Here is a 22,997-nt window from a genome sequence, read left to right as displayed (position 1 = left end):
TATAGTTCACATTCATACATGCACATTTTCTAATAAAGCCACCATTTTAGGTTTTTTATTGTATTATTTTGGATTGAAGTAAGGCTGTACATAGACAGTATTAGAAATTATATATATATATATATATATTCCTATAATAATTTATAAGCAAGTTAAAAAGCTGTATAATGGAGGTTTTAAACATTTATTTATTCTCCTCTCCTATTTTCTCTCCTTTCCCATATTTTTCAGTTTTATTTTTAATTGTATCGAAAGGCCGTGTAAGTTAATGTTTACTCAATTAATAAAAGCAAGCGAGATAATACTTCATCAGGTATGTTCATTTTAATATGTTCATTTAAAGTTCACTTGAATCGAATAAAGCCATACCAATCAGTAAGATGGATCCAATACATTTCAAAAGAACAAGCTGCACAAAGTCTGCACCAATTGTCTCTCATGGCTGTTGTGTGTCTAGTTTCTGTAGCCGTATAATTTAATATGAAGGTCAATGAGTTGTCTGAGGAAGCCTCGGTTGGGATAGACACCTCTTCCCTCTTTCACCTTCTGGATCGCCTCCACCAGCGTCATGTTCTGTTTCAGCATCAGATATGCCAAAACTACAGTTGCTGATCGACTCACTCCAACATGACAGTGAACCAGGATTCTGCCTTCAATTAGAAGATAGAGCTCAATGACTCTCAGCTGCAGGAAGGAAGACTGGGTTCGTTTCTGAACACATGCTTACCTCCGTCCTTCAGCGCTGTATGTATAAATTCAGCAGCTTTGTTAAAGTTAACACTCATGTCAAATGTGGGTGAATCGTGCGCGTCTATGCCCATGTAGGTGATGCCCATGCCATCATAGATCTCGCCGCCACGTCTGGAGCTGTGGGCGCAGTTCAGGACGTGAGTGAAGTGATGCCTTCTCATCTCTGAACAGTTTTCAGCTATATCCCTAAACGAAAAGAAATCGCATCACACAGGAGTATTACTGAACATACAAGTTAAAAAATGTCAGCAGAACACTTGAATTACTTTATGGAAAGTAATGTAACTGATTACATTTCCAACAAATATTTTCAACTGATAATCATTTTCAAACGTTTAAACCAGGCAGGGACAGGGTTAATCTTCATTTCTGAATTAAGAGTTTAATCATTTATTTTTTTAAAGCACAGCCGCCACAAAATCAGACTTTAACACCTCTTTACACTTTCAGATCATTCAGAGGTTAGACACAGATTTAAAATCATAACAAAAATGATTTAATAGCTATATAATGGCTTTTGAAATCAATTCTTTGCATACAGGAAACACTGGCATCTAACAGTTCATCTTAAAAAATTAGAAGAAGAAAAAAAAAAAACAAAGACATAAACCCAAATAGGAAATAAAACAGTTATTGAATAAACGTGACCTATTCTGTGTCCTAAGCTCCTGAAACACTGGTGTCTCACCGTTCAAATCAGTGATTGCAATTTGGGAAATATATCAGTTATTATTTAAGTGAAAAAAAGATAGGTAACTGTAATTTAATTACACGTTTTTTTTTTTTTTCTGATTACAGTTACATTTTTTTTTTTATTAAATTATGTAATTCTGTTAATGTTTCATGTTACTAGTTCCTTCCCAACACTGTTAGTAGATGCTCTGTTCTTTTCAGGAGAACATATCATATCACTGTTGCTTACATATCACAATTTTGAAGTGCTTGATCATCTAAAATGTTCTTTGGGTGGCAAAGACTTCTTAGTTATTAGCAGAGTTGGGTGTAACGCGTTACATAGTAACGCGTTACTGTATTCTAATTACTTTTCGTGATAACGCAGTAATGTAACTCATTACATTTAAAATAAATGTAATTTGATTACAGTTACTGATGTCAATAAAATTACGTTACTTGCGTTACAAATGTATTGGTAAGAAAAAATATTAAAGTAAATAAATTAAAATGCATTTCTAATCACGTTTTGGGGCGGCTGCGTCAGTTATTGAGCATGCGCTTTAATGAATTACCGGAGAACTCGTGCTGTTAAAATGGACGGAGATTTTTGTTCAAGATCGGGAGGGAAGGTAACTTCTGGACAGGTGAAGAGAGCTGTAGCAGCGTGTGTGGTGGAGGAAATGCTGCGCTTGTCGACTGTGGAATCGCAGTCATTTAGAGACTTGCTTACGATGATAGTGACGGACAGCTCTGTACCCTTGCAGGACCGAAAGACATTTGCAAGGTATCTAGATAAATGCTATGCGGATGGAGGGCTGTCACTTTTGTGTAAAAAGCTTTTTCGATTTTTAAGACATAAGTGTTCACTGAATTGATTGTAAAATCGATTTTCCATGTCTAAAAAAAATACGTTTCCTTTTTTTTCAACGCCACATAGAGCGATTGGAAACGCACAAGTCAGCAATATTTCTTATTTATTGGCATTAGAGCTTTAATCTGGCCTTAAAAGTTAGGCCCGACAGGACCGAGCTCGACAGGTTTCGGCCCGAGCCCGAGAAGTATTACATTTTGATTGACAGCTTTTTAAAAGCCCGAACCCGTGTGCAGCACAGCCCGACATTCAGATATGCGCACGCACACAGCTCTTTTGCCTTTTGTCAACAATGAGTCATTTATACATGTTTTAACATAATTTATTCATAACTAACTGGCCATAACATAACTAGGCCACTTGGAAGTTGGAATAAAGAAATAAAATAAGTCCTCTGTAACATCGTAACATCTCAGCACTCTAAATAGACAGACTCATTTAACCTATAAATAAAAAAAACGCACCAATAAAAACGAGTCTTTTTTAACAGATTAAATTGAGATAAATTTTTAATTAAGATGGGTATTTGGCAATAACGAAATTAAGATAAAGGCTCCGCCGGGTTTGCTTCTCCACATATCAGCTGACATTTAATAATAGAATAATGCCAACATTAGCGTAAATACTCAGTCCACATTATGCATTTAAGCCTTAATGAATATATAATTATCATTTGAAAAACCTTTACACACAGAGATTAGGCTAGGTCTACATGTTTTTGTGAAGGAAAATGATTGAATCCACTGTAGATGTCTTCAATGTGTTCCTGCGCTCACTGATGGTGCGTCATTATTCACTCATTATTCTCATTATAAACATGGTCAAAACTTTTCCACACCTCAGAACTTTGCTTTAGCTGCTGATGCAACCAAAACGTATTTTCGACAGAGGCAAGCCTCCGTTGCATCTACTCAGCATCCATTTCACATCTTTCTCGCGCTAATCGAAACACATCACATTCATTTACCTCACAAACTGGAGCGCAAGCCCGAGCCAGCGTAACATGATATAAAGTAAGCCATAACACAAGTTTTTTACATCTATATTTTTTTAATTATTTTTAAATAAATCGATAATTATTTCAAAATCGATTCACTATTTTCATTTTCGAAACTTTTTTTGGTTGGTCCGATCGATTGTGCAATCGATTTTCGAACGAAAAGTGACAGCCCTATGCGGATATGGAGTATGTACTTAAAAAAAACATTCGATCGTTTTGAATATGTCTCCACAACCGCAGACATCTGGACTTGTAATAATAAAAGCTTCCTTGGAATGACACCCATGTAGTTAAGACATACTGTAGATACATTTAAAAAGACTACAGTTTTTATTGTTAGGCAAGTTTATGTTAAGAATGTTAAGTTATAGAAATGCATTGCATTTTTAATTCAAGTTGCTGTTTTCATATTTCTCTAATATTTTTCAGTCAATATTAAATTACGGAAAGAACTGAGTTTCACTTTGTTTGTAGTTTTTTTCCTTGTATGTTTAATAGGTTTTCAAAGTAACTTGAAAGTAAAGTAATTAGTAATCTGATTACTTTTTACATGCAGTAATCAGTAATGTAATCAAATTACAATTTTAGAGCAGTAATTAGTAATTTGTAGTGGATTACTTTTTTTGAGTAACTTACCCAACACTGGTTATTAGCTACTACATTTAATATATAGTATTTCTATAATCTTTGTTATTAGTCCTTTATAGAGAAGCAGTGCCCTCTTGTGTTCAACAGCATGCACTACATTAGGAACAGCAGCAGACTCGTTTGAAGATAACTACATAACTTTACTAATAAGCATTAAAAATACGTTTTGTACAAAAATGTGTAGTTTTTACACATATGTAAGAAGGAAAAACTGCAGTGTGCTTACATGTTGCCGATGTAAAGGTTGGGCCAGACTTCATCTGCGTTAGTGTTGATGGCTCTTCCAGAGATCAGAAGACGTTCAACCTCCATCACCGCTAAACCCGGAGAGGTGAAGTCAACCCCCGCCTGAGATGAACGGGAGGTACCGGCGGAATACTGAGACCTGTACGACATTTTAATGTGTAAATGTGCATTTGGTGTGCGCTGCTTTTGGTAATATTGCAATAAATATAAGTTGTTTCGGTTGATTTAAAGCGCACGACGCTTTATCAGGCCCGTCTGTTAAAGTTACTCAGACTGTCCGTTCACAGTGTGCGGGAGTAAAAGCCGTGTTTTGGATGCCACTGCAGGGCTTATTTTAGGAATAGAGTCTCTTCCCACCCAGCAAAAACTCGTTGAAAAGACGTCGAAAAGACGTCATTGGCAGTCGTCTAAACAACGTTAAAATTTAGTTGAAAAGTGAAAGGTGAAACGACGTCTTTTTCATGTCGTCAAAAAGACGTCTATAAATAGACGTCCAAATTACGTTTAAATGTGGTTGAAAAGTGAAAGGTGAAACGACGTCTTTTTCAGGTCGTCAAAAAGACGTCTATAAATAGACGTCCAAATTACGTTTAAATGTGGTTGAATAGTGAACGGTGAAAAGACGTCTTTTCCAGACCTAATTACAACCATGAATTATTTGTCATATTCCTAATTAGTGAAAATAAGACAATTCACAGTATATTGACACATTTATTGACACATTACATCTTAAGCTTCTTTTGATTAAACAGACCGTAAAAACTGTAATATTGTGAAATATAACTACAGAAATAATTGTTTTCTATGTGGATGCATTGTAGAATGTAATTTATGCCTGTAAACTGAAATTTTTAACACAATTACTTCAGTCTTCAGTATTACATGATCTTCAGAAATCATTATAATATACTGATTTGCTGCTCAAGAAACATTTCTGATTATTATCAGTTTAAAACCGTTGTGCTGCCAAATATTTTGTGGAAACCATTACATTTGTCCATATTTTTTTAATAGACCTTGCAAAAGAGTAGTATTTATTTAGATTTTTTTTTTTTTATCAATTTAAAAGGCTTTACTATAAACTTATCAAATTAATCCATGTTTCTGTATAAATATATTTTTTCAAGACAAATAAACTATGACCAATTATAACCACATTAGAACAACCAAAAATTTTAATTCTGTCATTAATTACTTACCCTCATGTTGCCCCAAACCCATAACACCCTTTTGTGCAGAACACAAATGAAGATATTTTTTTAACAGATGCCTTGTGTACAAAAAAAAACAAACAAACAATAACAACAGCAAAAATAATCTATTCAGAAATTATGACTCCCCAATGGATTTTCACAAAAGCACCAAAAGCGCCAGCTCTCACGCCAATGCAACACTGATGCATCATGGTGCTTGTGTGAATGTGTTATTTTATATAAAGAAAATAATCTCAGATTTCATTAAAAAGTTCCGCATTTATGTTTCAAGGATGAACAAAAGTCTGGTTTGGAACAACATAAAGGTGAGTGAGGAAAATCTTTGGTTAAACTAACACATTAGGTAAATGGGGTTCCCACAGGGGCACCAGTAGATCTCTGCCTGATCTCTGATCTTCTGCTTCTTCTGCTCCTTCCTCCATCCCAATTCTGGATTAATGAGCCACGGCAGATGTTTCCACTTTGAATGCTTTAGCCTCGCTCTTTTTTCTGCAGCATCTAAAGTGAGAAAGAAAACCGTAACTAAAATGTAAATTAATAATAAAAAAAACAATGTTTGTCCAAAATGTACAAATTAAAGTGTACTCATTCTTTATGAGGGATTATTAACTAATCAGTATGTCAGGGGTTGTCAGCTCTGGCCATTAAGGTGAGACTTAGGTCTCTGCAGAGTAAAAGTGGGCGTTTATGACTTTGTGGGTGTTTTCAAACTGCTGGGTGTTTCTAAATCATGCAATCAAAATGATCCCCCTTACCTAAACCCCACCCTAAACCTACCGTCACTATGATGTCAGCCAATCAGGTATCATGGTCTAAAAACACCCTGATCTGGTAACTCCCATTACTTTAGTACAGAGACATATGCTTGGATTAAGGTCCACTGTCATGCAGAGTTTACGTCTCAATCAGCTTCACAGTTTGCCAAGTTGTGAATATATTGTGTACACAAATGTAGGTACTGGTAAGCACTGTGGCTCACTATACACTGGTGACTATCTCTGTCCTCATTGTACAACATCACTACTGACATTAATGCACAACAATAAAACTGATATCTTACTTTAATGCTATTTACAGCACATTATGATGAATACTTTATTACATGTATGTGCAAGATTTAATTAATAAATTAATTGGAAATGTTTACTAGATTAGACATTACCTGTCTAGTGATATGTTTATGCTGAAATATATTATTGGTTTGTGTTTTAAAATCTATTACGTGTTTTCTTATAGCGAATTATCAGTGCACCGTAAAATGAAAATAGTGATTGAGGCAGCCCTTCACCACTGAGTACTGAGCAACGGACCTGAGTGAAACACACCCAGTGTTTACGTCCACACCTGATCACACTCACTTGTCTGTGACTTATAGTTAGCAAAACTGAAGACCTTGATTAATGTGTTCAGGTGCACTGCACTAGGTTGGTGCAAAACTCTGCATGTAAAAGGACCTTGTGAGACAATGTTGAGATCTCCTGCAATATGTTCTGAACATTCACTATAAAGAGACAGAATGACTTACAACACTGGTGTCCAGTCCTGGGCTGGAGGACCACCGTTCTGCAGAGTTTCTGCTGATCCTTGATCGGCTGCTCAGGTCTGCTTAACTGGGGTTGGAGCTTAATTATGAAAAAAGAGAAGACAACCAATATTATAATGTTAAAAAGTTAAATAACGTTAAATAATTTGATCCATAAATATGCACAACATCTGAAAATGCACAAAGATGAGAAGAAAGAACTTTCAACATTGAAAAATAAGAAGCAATATTAAATCACACATGCATTTTCTTTTCTTCTTATTATTCCTCTTGCAATAAGTTTATTCACAATTACCTTGTGGTTTATCAATGATTTTCAGTCTCTGAAATAGAAAAGATCCATCAATGATGAACTATTATTTACCCCGTTTATATCTGCGAGGTGTTCATAACACATTTTACCAGTGTGTTAAGATCAGTAATTATGACTGTCGAATGTCAGACTTGACTCAATGTATTCTGCCCCCAAACATATGATTAGACTATCAGTCGAATATCGGCAAGATTCAAAAATTCTGATTCAACTATGAAAAACCTTAGTCAAGGACACCCCTAGTAATTTCAAATATTACTATTTTACTGTATTTTAATCAAATAAATGCAGCAGTGGTGAGCATAAAAGATTTATTTTAAATACATTTTTAAATAATATTTTCTATTTCTCTTCCACCTTTATTTGATCCTCTAACTTTAACACTCACTATTCTAATTATATTCTTAAAAAAAATCTAACTACCTTTCTAATCTTTTTGTATTATATTTTCTTTACATTTATTATGCAATTGTGTGTATGTGTGTGTGTATGAGTAAAGACCTCTAACTAGCTTGTTCTACTCTTTTTTTTAATTCTGTTTTCTCTTTATTTATTATATTATTTAAAATCCCATGCTATGTGTACCGTGTTAAGCTAACTGAGACTTGTTATAGCACTATAACATTGCTTATATATCATTGCTCTTGTTTTTGATTGCTTCCACTGTCTTAATCTGTAAGTCGCTTTGGATAAAAGAGTCTGCTAAATGAATAAATGTAAATGTAAATACATGATAAATCTGACCCTTAAACGTTTGAATAATAGTGTATGTCTGAGGTATTACTTACTAGTTATATGTTTCATAATGTCTAAAAATGTTCTTCAGCTGGATACAGGCACGGCCATCAGCATGGAAGAATCTAGAACATAATCTGTCATTCTGTCAATCTGTCTAAGCCAACAATATTTATTATACAATGCCATGTTTATTATAAATAAACTATAGCAGAGGTGAAATGCAGAAAAGAAAATTAATTTACAGATTATACAAAAAAATTAAAAGAATAATAACAGAATTTAAAGTTTTAGGTTTACTAATCGATTAATACTCTTACAGTGTGGACATCAAAATAACAAACATGCAAACAAACACACACACACACACACACACACACACATTATGAAAATATTATATAAACACACACATATATAAGAAAATTACAGATTCATGCTGATGTAGGCGAAATATATTGTGAAAAATGCACATAAAGTTACCTCTTGTAGTTAGCATTACAGTTGAGATGCTAACGGACTTTTCATGAAGACACTGACCATTTCTATAAACTACATTTTCAACGAAAGCGTGTCATTTACATGAAAGAAAGTTTCAGGGACACTTTTATGTAACATTTGTGTAATTTAGGGATTAAACTTACCTGAAATTAGTGAAAACAACCATGAGAGACAGCGTCTGTTCGGCTGCTTGACGGTTGAGCTGAGCCCCGTTTCCATGGTGACTCCAGTACAGCGCGTGACCATCAAGTGTTTTCAAAATATATTTAAATATATTTAACAGTGCGATCAGACATGATGTCTAATTTCTTCACTGGTTTATGTTAATGGGTTTGTGGTGCGAAATAAAAGTTTTTTTTTCTGCTAAATTTGGACTAAAGCCCATTTACATCTATTTTTGGGCTAAATTAAAAAAAAAAAAAAAAAAGACGTTAAATGTCGCTTTTTGGGCTTAATTTGGACCAAATCCGACGGACCAAACGAAGACCAATTTTCAACGTCGCTTTTTGGGCTTAATTTGGACCAAATCCGACGGACCAAATGAAGACCAATTTTCAACGTCGCTTTTTGGTCTAAAAGATGGCCATGACGGGCCGACTTGATTTAGACCAGAAAACGACGTCCAAATGACGTCTGGTGCTGGGTGGGTTGGCTCTGCGCGTTCACAGCAGATCATTTACACATACTGTGATCCGCTCGATGATTTACTGACCGTTTGCTTTAATCTACAGGTCATTTCTCACCGGCCTTATACTTTTGTTGACAATACAACAAAAATTACACCTTTTAAGGCGATACAGAAAGTATATAACTGTAAATTTAACAGAAATTGACATGAATTAGTGAATTATGATTGTTTCTAGGTTGTCAGGTAGAAAAAAAAATAGAAATGATACTTCATTTCAGTAATATAAAGTAAAATTGTGAAAATTCTCATTGACTTACATTTTTTTAAATGTTCATCTTTTAAATTTATGGTGTAGTATTTGAATCTATACCACTTATCAGTTTGGTTATTGGTCCTCTAACATTTATTTAAATAATGAATTGTGATTGGACTGCTTACTTACATTATTTACATACTGCATTCTGATTGGCCTTCCAGTTCCCTACGCACTGAAGCCGTTATTAACGGCTCTGGTACATAAACATAATAATCCTATCAGTTCATAATCAATACAGCCAGCAACAGTGTTGCCAAGTCCGCGCTTTTCCCGCGGAATTGGGCAACTTTAACACTGTTGCAGGATGTTTTTCCTTCCCGGGGCTTAAGCGAACCCAATAACGTGATATGTATCCCCTAAAATGAGAACTTTCCTGGTGAATCCAACCAAAAACGTGCATTTAACCTCAACGGACTATAATTTTTTTTTTTTTTTTTACCGAGCGATCCACCTCGAAACGTGATTGGGCGGGCTTTGTTGTGAAAACCTGGCAACCCTGATCAGCCAGTCGGACTCGGATGTCACGTTACGACATTTTGTGGGCAAAAAGGTAACGTTACATTTGTCTATTGATGTACACAGAAAAATTAGTTTAAAACCAACCAGCTGCCTTCGCTACAATTACCCTATGTTTGAAACTTGAATCTTTCGCACGCGAAAATATAAGTATAATACCAATTGTGTACGCATAGACAAAACCAAAGCATAAATCTTTGTATAACTTATCATTTCTTTCATAAATTGCAAGTATAATTGTTTATGTTTTGACCATATTAGGATTCAACAATAAATTAAAACCTAATTGATAAATTATATATTTTGGCAATAACAAACTACATATTTTTTTCTGTTCTTAATGGGAAAGAACCGAGTGCATCTTATGGTTTGCAAATAGGTTATTACAAGTGAAGCTACTAATAAATGTAAACAAATTCATACATATTCTACAGAAATATTAGAGCCAATGACACAATCTGTTGAATTGAATGTGTTGATTTTTAATATGAGACCCTACAGTCAGTTGACCTTTATTCAGTCCTACAACATGATAGAGAAAGAGTCCCCGCTTGTGTTCAAAAACATGCATTACATGGGATGGGGACTCCAGCAGGCAGGCTTTTGGTCCTTGCTTGGGATTTGTGTTTTCAATATATTCGTTATACAAATATACTTTTCTTTTTTCCTGTAAAGATTAATCTAATAAACAATTTCAGGTATACAGAAGAGAACATTTACAGAAAGAGAGAGAGAAAGCACATACAGTAAAGATAAACATGGAATCCGAGACTTGAGCTCAGTTGCATGCAGAGCTCAGTTGGTTTGCAGTTTTTTGTATTTGAGATACTTCTCTATTGTGGTATGAAAAAGCACCTGCTGATATTATGGCACTGTTTTTCCCGGTTACAAAACAGACATATAATCCGTGTGGTAAGAGGAAGACCTGTTGAACGGTCCATGATGTCAGTGACTTTGGTGCAAAGTATTAAATGTATTGAAGTTAAAGGGAACTTTTATTCCATGGAGAAGTGCTGATGTTCTGTCTATAATCCACATCCCTGCTCCAGTCCTTCAGATATAAACTGTACATTATTTCTTTGTCTTTTTTTAAAAAAGGTCCTCTTTTTGACTGTATACAGGCCCACAGAGGGCTTCTGCCACATGAACACTGACACAGATGCATTGAATCAGCTACAGATCAGTAGTCACACAAACAAAAAATTGCCAAAAGTCCTCTGAAATGCAGGCTGTAAACAATCATGTTAACACTAAGACTTGTACTAAAGAATGATTTGAGATGCAGGTAAACGATCAAAGGAAGTGACCACAGCAGATGACGTAAGTGCAGGCTTCATTGACCATGCACCAATGGTTTGATGAATGCATTTTTCAACATAGCAAGAGTTTGTCTTTTTATAAAATAGCCTAGTATACATCGCAGCCTTGGAAAACCATGATTTGCTACTCACTATTGCTTGTTAGAGGCAAGTGGTACTGAAGGTTTGTCAACTTTTAATAGTATACTAGCATGAAGATGGTCTCAAAAGCTGACAAATATGGTCTAAAATTCACAAAATGTTATTTCTTGATTTAAGGGGTCTTTGAAATCCAGATGAGGCCTGGAAAAAGAGTAACGAGACATGAACTATGGCTCCAATTGCAGTGTGAGAGCTGGACTGAGATCCGTCCAAGATGTGGGTTTGTAACACTCAGTTTGGACGAGACCGAACCACGATCTGAATCAAATACTGGCATGTGTAATCAGTTAAGAGTCCAGTCACATTTACTGTTATGACATTTTTTCAGTGAAATCCAATTATTTCAGTAGGAATCTCCAAGATTGGGAATTTAAACATTAATCGACAGAAATTGGGCATTGCATGCATTGGAGAATGGACCTTTTTGATGCTGAAATTTGGCTAATTTCCACGAGGAAGGTGACTGAATGAAACTGGTGAACGGAAAACTGGTGAAATTAAATTGAGTGAATAAGATATAACAAGATATTTGACAATAAAATCAAGAATGTATTGGTGTAATAGCAGTGCTAAACAACATCCCAAGTGCAAAAGGTTCTGATCTTGAAAAGTTGTGCTACCTACAACCCATGGAAGAATTAAAATGTGGTTGAATTAGCTCCGTTTTATCCTTTCAGTCTGCCTAGGATCAAGAAAGAAAAAAAAAAAAGAAAGTCTTAAGATGGTGTTATGCAATGAGACTTATGTTTAATTCTGAGCAGATATCAGACTGCCGCTGCTCTTTGCTGGATGACAGAAGGCTGGTTTGAGTATGGCACTGCAATGAATAGGACATTTTGAGCCTGTATTTCAACTAATTCATTATGACCCCAAAACACACAAAGTTACTGCTGGCAAACTAACTGGCCCCTGTGAAATCCTAATCTGTTATCATGAGAAGATATCATTAAAAAAAAAAAAAAGAACAACCAGAACCATCGTAATTAATCCACTCTGTTATTAGAAAGCCTTTTTCTCAAGGCGGTCCAAGATGGCCTGGATCTTCTGGACGGCGTCTTTGCGAGCCTGACGAACGACGTCCTGCCCGTTGGTCTCCACCGAGTCCAATTCCAGCAGCTCTTTTGTCAAAAGTTCCTCCAGGTACCGGTAGCTCTTGTCCGTCTTTTTCCCTACAAACTCATCCACGTCCTCTTGGAGGAGCTGGACTTTGGCCAGAATCTGCTGAACTCGAGCCAGGCTGGGATTATCGCTTAATGGGGCAGGAGTGGGCGATCCTTGGCGGGAAGACGTTGGAGGTTGATCATTCTGGGCTGGTTTTGGCTCGGGTCCTGCACATCCGGAGGGAGCCTTGTTGTAGATTTGAGGCGGAGCGCTGAACTGGGCAGCTTTGGGTGGAGGTGGAGGTGGATTTGGAGTGCTGGCTCGTTGTTTGGGGCCTGGAGGCTGGTTTCGAGGGTGCATATGAGGCTGACTGTGATATGGTGGATCCTGAGAGAGAGATGTTTATTTAGATAAAAATATTTAGGCAAAGCTCTACATATTATACAATATGCCAATTCCAGTTTTGCATGTGTTAAATCCAAAGTATACTAGGTTTTTACAAGTACGCTAAAGTATATGTATAGTGCATGTGATAATTTTCATTATGCGCAAACTATAGGCCTATGCGTGTAATCCAATTTTTCTAGCTGTGCATTCTCTATGTGCAATTGATGAGAGAAGCAAAGCTCTGAATTAACGGATTCGTAAAATTGTTTTCTGCTTTTTTTTTTTTACCAATCAATGGCAAATGTTTTCATGAAAGTGTAACTTATTCAATGTAAAGTGCAAATAATTGGGGCTGCGTCCACATGGAGGTGCATTTAGCTCTATATGTAAAAGTTTTGTATCATAACGAAGTTTCGTCCAGATATATTTTTTGAAACCAGGTCCCAGAGTGGATAAATCTAAAAACAACAGAAACATTAACACAGATTAATAAATGTATTGTTCCATGTTCGTTCGTATCCAGCGCACAAGGTTTATCCAAATTTTCTAAATTTTTAGTGAATCTCTGTGGCAGAATTACAGCGCCACATATTGGACTGGCATGTATACTATATCATTTTGTGTTGCTTTTGTGGTTTTTTGTGTATGCAGATAATTCTTGAGATTGGATAGGGAAGGCTCTGGCTTCGCGTGGATGTGGCCTTAATATAAAGGTTCTGTAAAATTGGTGATTTATTCCTTTATAATTTTTTGCACGTGTTAAGCAGAGCTTGGCAAAGCCAACCAGAAAAAAAGTATTCTTTTCTTTTTTGCATTATACATGCCTAAATATAAAAAAATCATTAATTAAAAATGTATAAAACTGACCCCTATATACTCGTTCATGGGTTCACCAAATCAACAGCATCTGGTTGCAAATCCTCCGATTTTTGAAACCAAGGTTCAAGTGATGTAACAAACCCTCATTAAATGAGCAGAAATACATTTTATCACTCATGACTACTGGAGAGAAATAATGCAGACACTGAACAAAGAAGAAACTTTCTAGAGCACGTGTCGAGTGGCCGTGTTTGCGCATGCTACCAAATGAAGTATACTACAAAAGGCTATGCATTAAGCTGCATACATTTGCTAGTGTTCATGTCAAAACTGAGGTAGGCTATCCTAGGGGCTTTATAATTGGATAATTCAATGGATTGTTTTAACATCTGAAGTATGAGATTAAGATTCTACTGATTCTGATGAACTCTGATTCCTTGCAAGAACCAAACACTTTTAAAACGATGAATATGCAACTGTCCTTGTTTGAGAGTTGAAAACAGGAAATCTGAGCATTGTGGTGTACAGTAACTTGTTCTGATAGTGGGAGAGTTGAGCTGTGGGAGGGTTACACAGAACCTAGCAGACTCTAAACTGTTAAATTAGCCTTCCCACTGCGTTTTTGTCAAAGTGCCAGTCAGAATGTTTACTTGCACTTTACAAGTTCAATATCTGTCGGACTTATGCAATAATTTGTCTTCATAAAATGTCATGTAAATGTTTTACTCTAAAACTGAAGTAACAAATCAAGATTTATTTTGGCTTCACCATGGCCTCGCTGTTTTACGCTTGCTCTAAAATACATGGGTGACACACAATGTGTATTAATCCTTCAGTATTCTGTCATTTACACTAAGACAGATAGATCAAGATGACAACTCGACAACAGAAAAACTCACTTTAGCTTGATTAAAAAACATTTCAATCTAAAACTGAAACCTATTATGATCATTTCTATGACCGACCATAATCTTTAAAGTAAAAATGATTAATCCTTATAAATTATCAGTAATTATTTACATGGAGAAGTAGAGTATGGTGACAAATGAAGTCTTCCCTCAAAATCAGGTCTCCATTAGGACCCCAGTTCATCACACTGCATTACTTTTACCGATTACGCTCTTTAGTGCCTGATTCCAGTTCCTACCACATCATGTTATGAAAATCAATGCTGTTTAACCTCTTCTAACAACCATTCATTTCTGTTTGAACAAGCAAAGCATACAGAAACCTGATTAGCTTGATAGCTTAGTTTATATATCACGTTCACAATAATCTACAATGTATTTTCCCAATCCCAAACAACTTAAAGAAAAAACATTAAAAACGTTAACCTTCATACCACTTTATTACATGCTTGTAAAAGATCACAAATACCTTGTGCTCATATGGAGGTGGTGCGGGTCCTTGCCACGGTGGAGGGTGAGGTGGCCGTACATGGTTATAGTGGCCATGGGGTGTCTGGGTATTGGACGGCCATTGTTGTTGGGGCGGTGTGTGCACGTACCCTCCAGAGTGGGACCAGGCCTCGTGCTGGGGTCTCGAGAGCATGGGCTGCTGGTTGGGGTAGGGAGCATTCGGAGGGCATCCTTCTCCATAGTGTGGGTATGATCCTGCTGGGTAGCCAGGGGCCTATAACAGGAGAAAGAAGGAAGTGATGAAAAAGAAGAAGAATCCTGTGGAAGTTAATAAGTCTCTTAAAATATCAGCTAATATGACAATATCAGTTCAGATGTTGTGATGACAAAATATCATGTGGTGCAACTCCCAAAAACTTTTGTTAAAAATATAATATAACTAAAAAACTATATTTAAAAAAACAAATCACAATGTGAAAATCACCTTTAAAGTTGTCCATTTGAAGTTTATAACAATACATATTACTAATCAAAAATTACGTTTTGATATATTTACGGTTGAAAAAATTTACAAAATATCTTCATGGAACATGATCTTTACTTAATATCCTAATGATTTTTAGCATAAAAGAAAAATCTATATTTTTGACCCATATGTTGTATTTTTGGCTATTGCTACAAATATAGCCCAATGACTTAATAGTTAAGGTTTTGTGCCGCAGGGTCACATAAACACACACAAACATTGAATTAGCTTTTATTTTTCATATTTCCTGTTTTCATTTTACCAATTTTGTTGTGGTCTCATCTTATAACTTTTTAATATTCTTATTGATCTTTCATTTATTTCTATTTTAGTTTCAATAATTTTATAACTTAACCTTATTGAAATTACAGTGTGTAAAAAAAGGGCAATTAATGTTTGTTGATTCAAGAGTTTTTCCATTTCGTTTACATATATATATATATATATATATATATATATATATATATAGCTTTATTGTAATTCTGAAAAATATTTCAGTGAACAATGACGAAGCTGTTACACATGTATTCAAGGTTTAAGAACAATGTTACTACTTTCTACTTGATTATTAATTCACAAAACAGTTATCTAGACTTTTTTTTTTTTTTTTTTTATAGTTTTTTTTTAGAAGCACATGAAACCAACATGAATAGAAAGAATACATTACGAAGTACTTGGCACATGTGTTTTAAAGAAGATTTTGAATTTATTTTTCCTTTACTTTATTATGCACACTTGTAACTGAATTTACCCCTTGGCAGTGAGGTACAGGGTAGGGGGGAGGAGCTGAACCCCCTGCATTCTGCTCAGGGCAGGTCTGGCCGTGATACTGAGGTGGTCTTGAAGGAACCTGGTCACTGCAGTAGAAGGGGTTGGAGGGATGGAGCATACTCGAGGAGTACTGTCCTGGATTGTACACCCCATTGGGATAGGCTGACACTGCCTGAAAAGGGCACAGCAGAATGAAGCAGGGTAAGTCTGCTGTGTATTTGATTGACAGAGGGTGTTACATAAGCCTGAAATGTCTGCAGTACCTGGGGATTGTATGACGCCTGTCCATTGACCTCTGGTCCAGAGGGGTACGTGCTGCCGTAAGGTGCTGCCGTTTGTGACTGGGGATACCAATAATTTGAGTAGCCGGGATACTGAGATTCCTGAAATAAAATTGGGTCCATGCAGAGACAGTTACAGTATATGAATATAGATACAGAACAAAACACACACACACACACACACACAGGCCTATAAATAGATAGATTAGGAACAATATAATTTTTTTTCTTTCTTGCATTAATCTGATAAATGTGTTCAGAGGTAGGACTGCACGTGTCGTTTAAGCATCAATATCGTGATGTACGAATCCACGATAGTCACATCGCAGGATGTGCGGTGTAGGTTGTCGTAGTTGATCTGTTATTCATTAACTGTACGGGCCAGCTGCTCCCCGGCCCTTGACGAATGTGATTCGCGGATTAATTTCACAGCTTAACCATCATAGAGTGAAAGTTTATCATTTGCATGTGTTTTTAAGTCCTGTCAGTTTAACAGGGCAGAGAGAGTGAGAGAGAGCGAGAGAACGCGAGAGAGAGACAGAGGGAGAGAGAGAGAGAGAGTGAGAGAGAGCGAGAGAGAGAGACAGAGGGAGAGAGGGAGAGAGAGAGAGAGAGAGAGAGAGAGAGAGAGCCCGCACGCTCACCGTCCTCAAACAACATGAGCGCTGTCTGCTCTCTCTCCCTCGTGCATATTTATCAATTGACACGACGGTGTCGATGTTTAAATCATTTAAAATGAGAATGGAAGTGTGCTCACCCCAATTTTGTTTGTAAGAAAAAATTAGATTAGATCACATAATCGCAATATATATCGCAGAAAAATAAAATATCGCAATGTCATTTTTTCCCAATATCGTGCAGCCCTATTCAGAGGTACAGTCATGGCCAAAAGTTTTGGAAGTGACATTCATTTTTGCGACTAAAAGCTTGCAGCTTCAGCGGAGGTGGTGTTCATTCACATAGTTTCTAGATCATTATGTAGAGTGATCAGATGCATTTGAAATAATTGCTAAAAGCTTCATTAGCATAAAATAAACTTTTCACAAAAAAAAAAAACTTCATAATTTCACAGGTTTCTTTTTTTTTTTATTATCCTAACAAAATGTCAGGTAATATAACTGTCTTACTAATTAGATCGTAAGAGCAGACTGGTTGCTATAAGAGGAGGGAATAGGCACTTCCAATCATTTTCCTCTAATACGTCCTCTATTTCGTGGACATGTCCTCTTTTCTGACCTAAAAATTGCTAAAGCACTCAAAATGTCCGGGATTTTCTTTTGCTTTCTACAGCCAGCATTCATTATGTGCCGTTTTGATTTACAGCCCTGCGAGGGCCTGTTTTATTAATTGTGCTCCTGCTGAATCTCTGACCATTAGCGCCTGCTCCCATGGATTTTTGTGTCCAAGGCTCCTGCAAACATTCTAATACTGCATAGAATTTTCCCACATCAGGGAGCCGCTATCAATATGCAGAGTATTTAAATCTCTTTGGAATGACGGCTTGCTGTTCAATTTCACTTTAGCAATAACTGGCACTCTGTGAAAAGAAAGATCTGGTATTTGTCGATGAGCTCAGGATCTGCTGAGCAGCAAATCTTCCAGCATGATCTTGTCAGCCATCTCTCCTCTCAACCCGTGATCAGTCAAATCTGACTCCTGCAGCTCGTGTTAGATGTATGATAGATTTGGCTACTTTTAAACTGTCACCATGGGTTGATCTTCCCCATTTGAAATGTTGCATAAATTACATTTGACTAAAATGCTTGTATTGAAACATTTTGCATTCTGTGATAAAACTGCTAGATGTTTAGTTTTGGAGAGGATGGCCACTGGTAGAAAGCTTTTTAGCTGTGTTTATGATCAATATGCATAACAGTGACTGTTAATGTAAAACGTATTTTAGGTATGGAAATTACATATTTTGAGTTTTGATATTTGGGATATGGTCATTGAGGACCTCCAGCCCCCCCTACACCCACTGTCCACTTTTTTGGGAAACGAATATATGGTCACCAAAGGGAAATCTTAGCATCGTGCCACAGCGTAGAGCTGTAATCGGGCCTTAAAAGTTAGGCCCGACAGGACACGAGCCCAACAGGTTTCGGCTCGAGCCCAACAAGTACATTTTGATTGACAGCTTTTTAAAAGCCTGAACCCGTTTACAGTCCGACATTATTCAAATGTGCGCACGCACACAGCTCTTTGCCTTTTGTCAATAAGGAGTCATTTAAAGATGTTTTAACAATTTATTCATAACTAACGTAGACTAGACCACTTGGAAGTTGGAATAAAGAAATAAAATAAGTCCTCTGTGACATCTTAACAAATAGGCATAGGCTCATTTAATCTATAAATAGACCAACGCACCAATAAAAACATCTTTTTTCTAGTCTTTTTTAACAAATAAAATTAAGATAAATTTTTAATTAAGATGGGTATTTGGCAATAACGAAATGAATTAAGATAAAGGCTCCGCCGGATTTGCTTCGCCCCTAGCAGCTGACGTTTAATAAAAGAATAATGCCAACATTAGTGTAAATACTCTGTCCACATTATGCATTTAAGACTCAATGAATATTTAGTTATCATTTGAAAAACCTTTACTCACAGAGATTAGGCTAGGTCTACATGTTTTTGTGGAGAAAAATGATTGAATCCACTGTAGATGTCTTCAGCGCATTCCTGCGCTCACTGATGGTGTGTCATTATTCACTCATTATTCTCATTATAAACATGATCAAAAACACCTCAGACTATTCTTTAGTTGCTGGTGTAACCAAAACGTAATCGCCAGAGGCAAGCCTCCGTTACACCTACTCAGCATCCATTATCGCATCTTTCTCGCGCTAAACGAAAAACATCACTTGACCGGAGCGCAAGCCCGAGCCCGCGTAAGATGATATAAATTAAGCCCGAACCCATCGGGTCCCATCTGGTCCCGTCGGGTTCAGGCAAAGATCTTCAGCTCTACCACAGCGCACATTCTATCAGCTGCAGTTCTGGCGCCTCGGTCATATTCTGTACAACACCACATGCATTCACAGCAGTGTTAACTGACTGGTAGAGTTACTCTTTCGTTATTTGCATGTGCTTTTAAACGTTTCATTTGCACGCTGGTCGGACCTGTGCATTTTCTGATACGTGCCTTTGTATTAGATGCATGCAGGTCTTAAAGGGATAGTAGGCCTATTAAGCATGCAGCCTACTGTCATTACTGTCAAGGTATAGATCACCCTGAAATTTCATGTCATTATTTACTCACTGTCACATTGTCCCAAACTTGTATTAATATCTTTCTTGTGCCGAACACAAAAGAAGATAGTTTGAAGAATGTGGGTAACCAAACAGTTGCTGGTCCACACTGAATTTGATAAATACTATGAAAGTCACTGTGGAGCAGCAGCTGTCTGGTTTTCCATGTTCCTCAAAATTGCATTTATGTTCAGAAGACGAAAGAAACTCATTCAGGTTTAAAACTACTTTTGAGTGAGTAAATGGTTGTGTAAAAAGAAAACACTAAGACAGTTTATTTTCGGGTGAACTATTTAACGTTGATAAAACAACAAAGCACAAAAGAGAAAAATCACTCACTGCTCTTGACTGAAGAAATTTAACAAGTTCCTTTAGGAATCAGTTTATTTTGTGTTTTATTTTTATATTTGTTCATTCAATTTCTTGAATGCTCCTGCTAAATACACCTATTGTACCTGAAAATAAAGCACTGTTTGTTTTCTTTGAATATTACGTATAGTTCTAATGTGTATCTTTGTCAGTGTAATCTTTTATCTTTGTTATTAAAACATAAGAACAAAGATTTTTTTCTTTGGCTTAAATATTTGACATTCTTTCTTTTGTAACCTTGAAAGACTTTGTCTTCATAATAGGGAATTTAGTTTGGGTGTAATGCTCAGAAAGCTTACAAAATAGTAAAACCAACATGAAAAAAGAATTGTGATAAAATCCTGAATCCTGATTTTCAAAAAAGAAAAGAAAAACTTTGATATTTTTTCCATATCGCCCACCCCTAGTGCAGCCCTACCTCACAGTCAAGAGGGAAGAAGTCTTCAGGAAGTCCCAGAGTGCCAGGATCATCTCCTCCTGAGGAGTCAGCTGATATCTGTCTCCAGGAGTGCAGAGCTTGCTCAGGAACCGCAGCAGGTTGGTGTGTGAGAGTATCTGCACACACAGTGAGGCCAAGACTTCTGGACAACAGCCTGATGTCAAGAAGGGCAGCAAAGAAGCCACTTCTCTCCAAGAAAAACGTCAAGGACAGACTGAAATTCTGCAGGAAGTACAAGTACTGTACAGCAGAAGACTGGTGAAAAGTTATTTTCTCTCCCTTCCCACTGTTTGTGACATCTGGAAAATCGATTGTTCAGAGAAGAAAAGGTGAAAGTCCTGTGTTGTGCCAACGGTAAAGCATCCTGAGACCATCCATGTGTGGAGGTGCTTTCAACCAAGACAGTGGGCTCTCTCAAAATTCTTCCCACAAACACTGCAAGGAATAAAGAATGGTGTCAAAATGTCCTGCAAGAGCGACTTCTTCCAATGATCCTTGAGCAGTTTGGTGATGATACCTGCATTTTCCAGCATGATAGACCACCAAGTCACACATCAAGAGTGATAAAGAAGTGGCTCGAAGATCATTACATTGAAATTTTTAGGGATGCACCGAAATGAAAATTCTTGGCCCGAAGCCGAACAAAAATGAAACACTGCGCCGAAGGCCGAATACAGAATACCCAACACGGTTTTTCATTTTTCCCCCCATGTAGGCTTGTTTTACCTTTTTTGTTTCACTGTTATATTAATTAAATTACCAAAATGTGCTTTTTACTGCTTTGTCCTGCTTTTCAAAAAACAAAAACAAAAACAAAAAAACTATTTCAGACTCACCTAAAATGTAACAGTAATAGGAATATTAATATTTAATGTTAATAGGAATTTAATAATAAAACACATTTTATTATTACACATTTAAATATTACACAACCTATTTATCAAGTGTCACAACTGTTTTCCTTCTTGTTGTTAGATATTTATTAAAATATTAATAACATCAGGTAATTCCAAGGGTATTATTATAAGTACCTAGACCCTATTAGTAACTATGGTAACACCATAAACAAACGGAAAGTGTGATGTGAATTCTCTGACAGAAATAAGAATTGAAAATCATTTCAAAACCATGCTGTAAGGTAAATTCATTCGTTCAAAGTCATCTTTAGATTGGTCTTATTTTATTATCTGGTGATGTTGTCCAATACTGAGTGTCTGAATGAGTGAGTGCTAGCGGTTCATGAGGCTCAAGAGGAAGTTATTCAGGGAATAAAGACTTAATGATACTGAGAACATTCGATGTTGATCGACCCTGTGTGTTTTTAAAGACATTTAAACCCAGTTACTTCAGCTGGGACTAAACAAGCTGTAAATAAAACGCTTGCGTGACTCCATACGAGTCATCGATGACGCGTTGCGTTGTTTTTACGTTAAAATAGGGTTTCAATAACAGTAATACTTAATAGCGCTAGTAAACAATACTGTCCATGCAAACACAAGCGTGCGAGACAGAGAGAGCATGTGGTTTTGCCTGATTTACTAACAAACCCCGAGGGCCATACTGTGGAGTCAGTGGAGTACAGCTCGTTGTTTAGCCGTGTGAGAAAGCTTTAAACCTGCCGTACCGCGACCGTGCTAATTTTCCTATAATACGATAAAAGACTCACCATGCCGTTGTTCCAGTTATTGTTGTCTGAGTTGTAACCGGAAGGCCAGGATGCCTTGGGATCGGACTGCATCTGCTGCTGGTGCATGATCCACGCAGCCTCCGCTCCGCCTCTGTCGCTGCCCGCTGAGTCGAAAGACATTCGTGACTAAACCACTAACTCTTTCCGTCCTAAGTTCACTTCGGTCAGTCACAGATCGGTTTAGATTGAAAGAGGTCTTCACAAACCCGGTCTTTAATGGTCTGCCACGAAATGTTGTAGCTACAGTGCGTCAACTGGATATAGTTCCCATTTGTATTGTATATACTCTGCTGAGGCACGGCGCTGTCATTCAGCTCAATTCGCAAGCTGACGCCACTTGACTGACAGCTGAACCGACCAATAGGAGACGAGCACTGCGGTGACGCCACTCTCATGTGACAATGGTGGAGTTGGGAAGTCCATTGCTGCGAATCGGTTCTTTTCAAGAGATTCGTGTCCGTGATTCTTTTACATTAAAATGTAATCTTTATGTATGTAATTATTTATAATAGATTTATTAATTCGAGTTTTGATTGTAAATTCGCTTGTCTCTGTTGGTTACATTCATAGGAATATACATAATGTATTCCGTTA

General features: G+C 36.8%; 2 protein-coding genes and 1 long non-coding RNA gene across 3 annotated transcripts; all 3 read right to left on the bottom strand.

Moving 5' to 3' along the window:
* Positions 1-304: 304 nt before the first annotated feature.
* Positions 305-4,481, bottom strand: LOC127963360 (dual specificity protein phosphatase 26-like). Its single transcript, XM_052563257.1, has 3 exons — positions 4,171-4,481; positions 728-936; positions 305-650 (listed from the first exon to the last, which is right to left on the bottom strand). Exons 1-3 carry the CDS (start codon positions 4,338-4,340, stop codon positions 454-456), a joined length of 576 nt encoding a protein of 191 aa, XP_052419217.1. The 5' UTR covers positions 4,341-4,481; the 3' UTR covers positions 305-453.
* Positions 4,482-5,211: 730 nt separating this feature from the next.
* Positions 5,212-8,752, bottom strand: LOC127963361 (uncharacterized). The gene is made up of 6 exons (XR_008154791.1): positions 8,637-8,752; positions 8,476-8,544; positions 8,049-8,120; positions 7,243-7,270; positions 6,930-7,026; positions 5,212-5,902 (listed from the first exon to the last, which is right to left on the bottom strand). It is a non-coding gene; the product is annotated as an uncharacterized LOC127963361 (long non-coding RNA).
* Positions 8,753-10,414: 1,662 nt separating this feature from the next.
* Positions 10,415-22,753, bottom strand: LOC127963735 (BAG family molecular chaperone regulator 4). Its single transcript, XM_052563797.1, has 5 exons — positions 22,383-22,753; positions 16,639-16,758; positions 16,356-16,547; positions 15,098-15,352; positions 10,415-12,901 (listed from the first exon to the last, which is right to left on the bottom strand). The coding sequence occupies exons 1-5, from the start codon at positions 22,521-22,523 to the stop codon at positions 12,413-12,415; spliced, it is 1,197 nt and encodes a 398-aa protein (XP_052419757.1). The 5' UTR covers positions 22,524-22,753; the 3' UTR covers positions 10,415-12,412.
* Between the last annotated feature and the right edge of the window lie 244 nt (positions 22,754-22,997).

This window comes from Carassius gibelio, chromosome B8 (genome assembly GCF_023724105.1).
Source record: "Carassius gibelio isolate Cgi1373 ecotype wild population from Czech Republic chromosome B8, carGib1.2-hapl.c, whole genome shotgun sequence".
NCBI classification, from domain to species: Eukaryota; Metazoa; Chordata; class Actinopteri; order Cypriniformes; family Cyprinidae; genus Carassius; species Carassius gibelio.
Note: the sequence above shows the minus strand (reverse complement) of the source record. Positions and strands in the feature narration are given on the sequence as shown.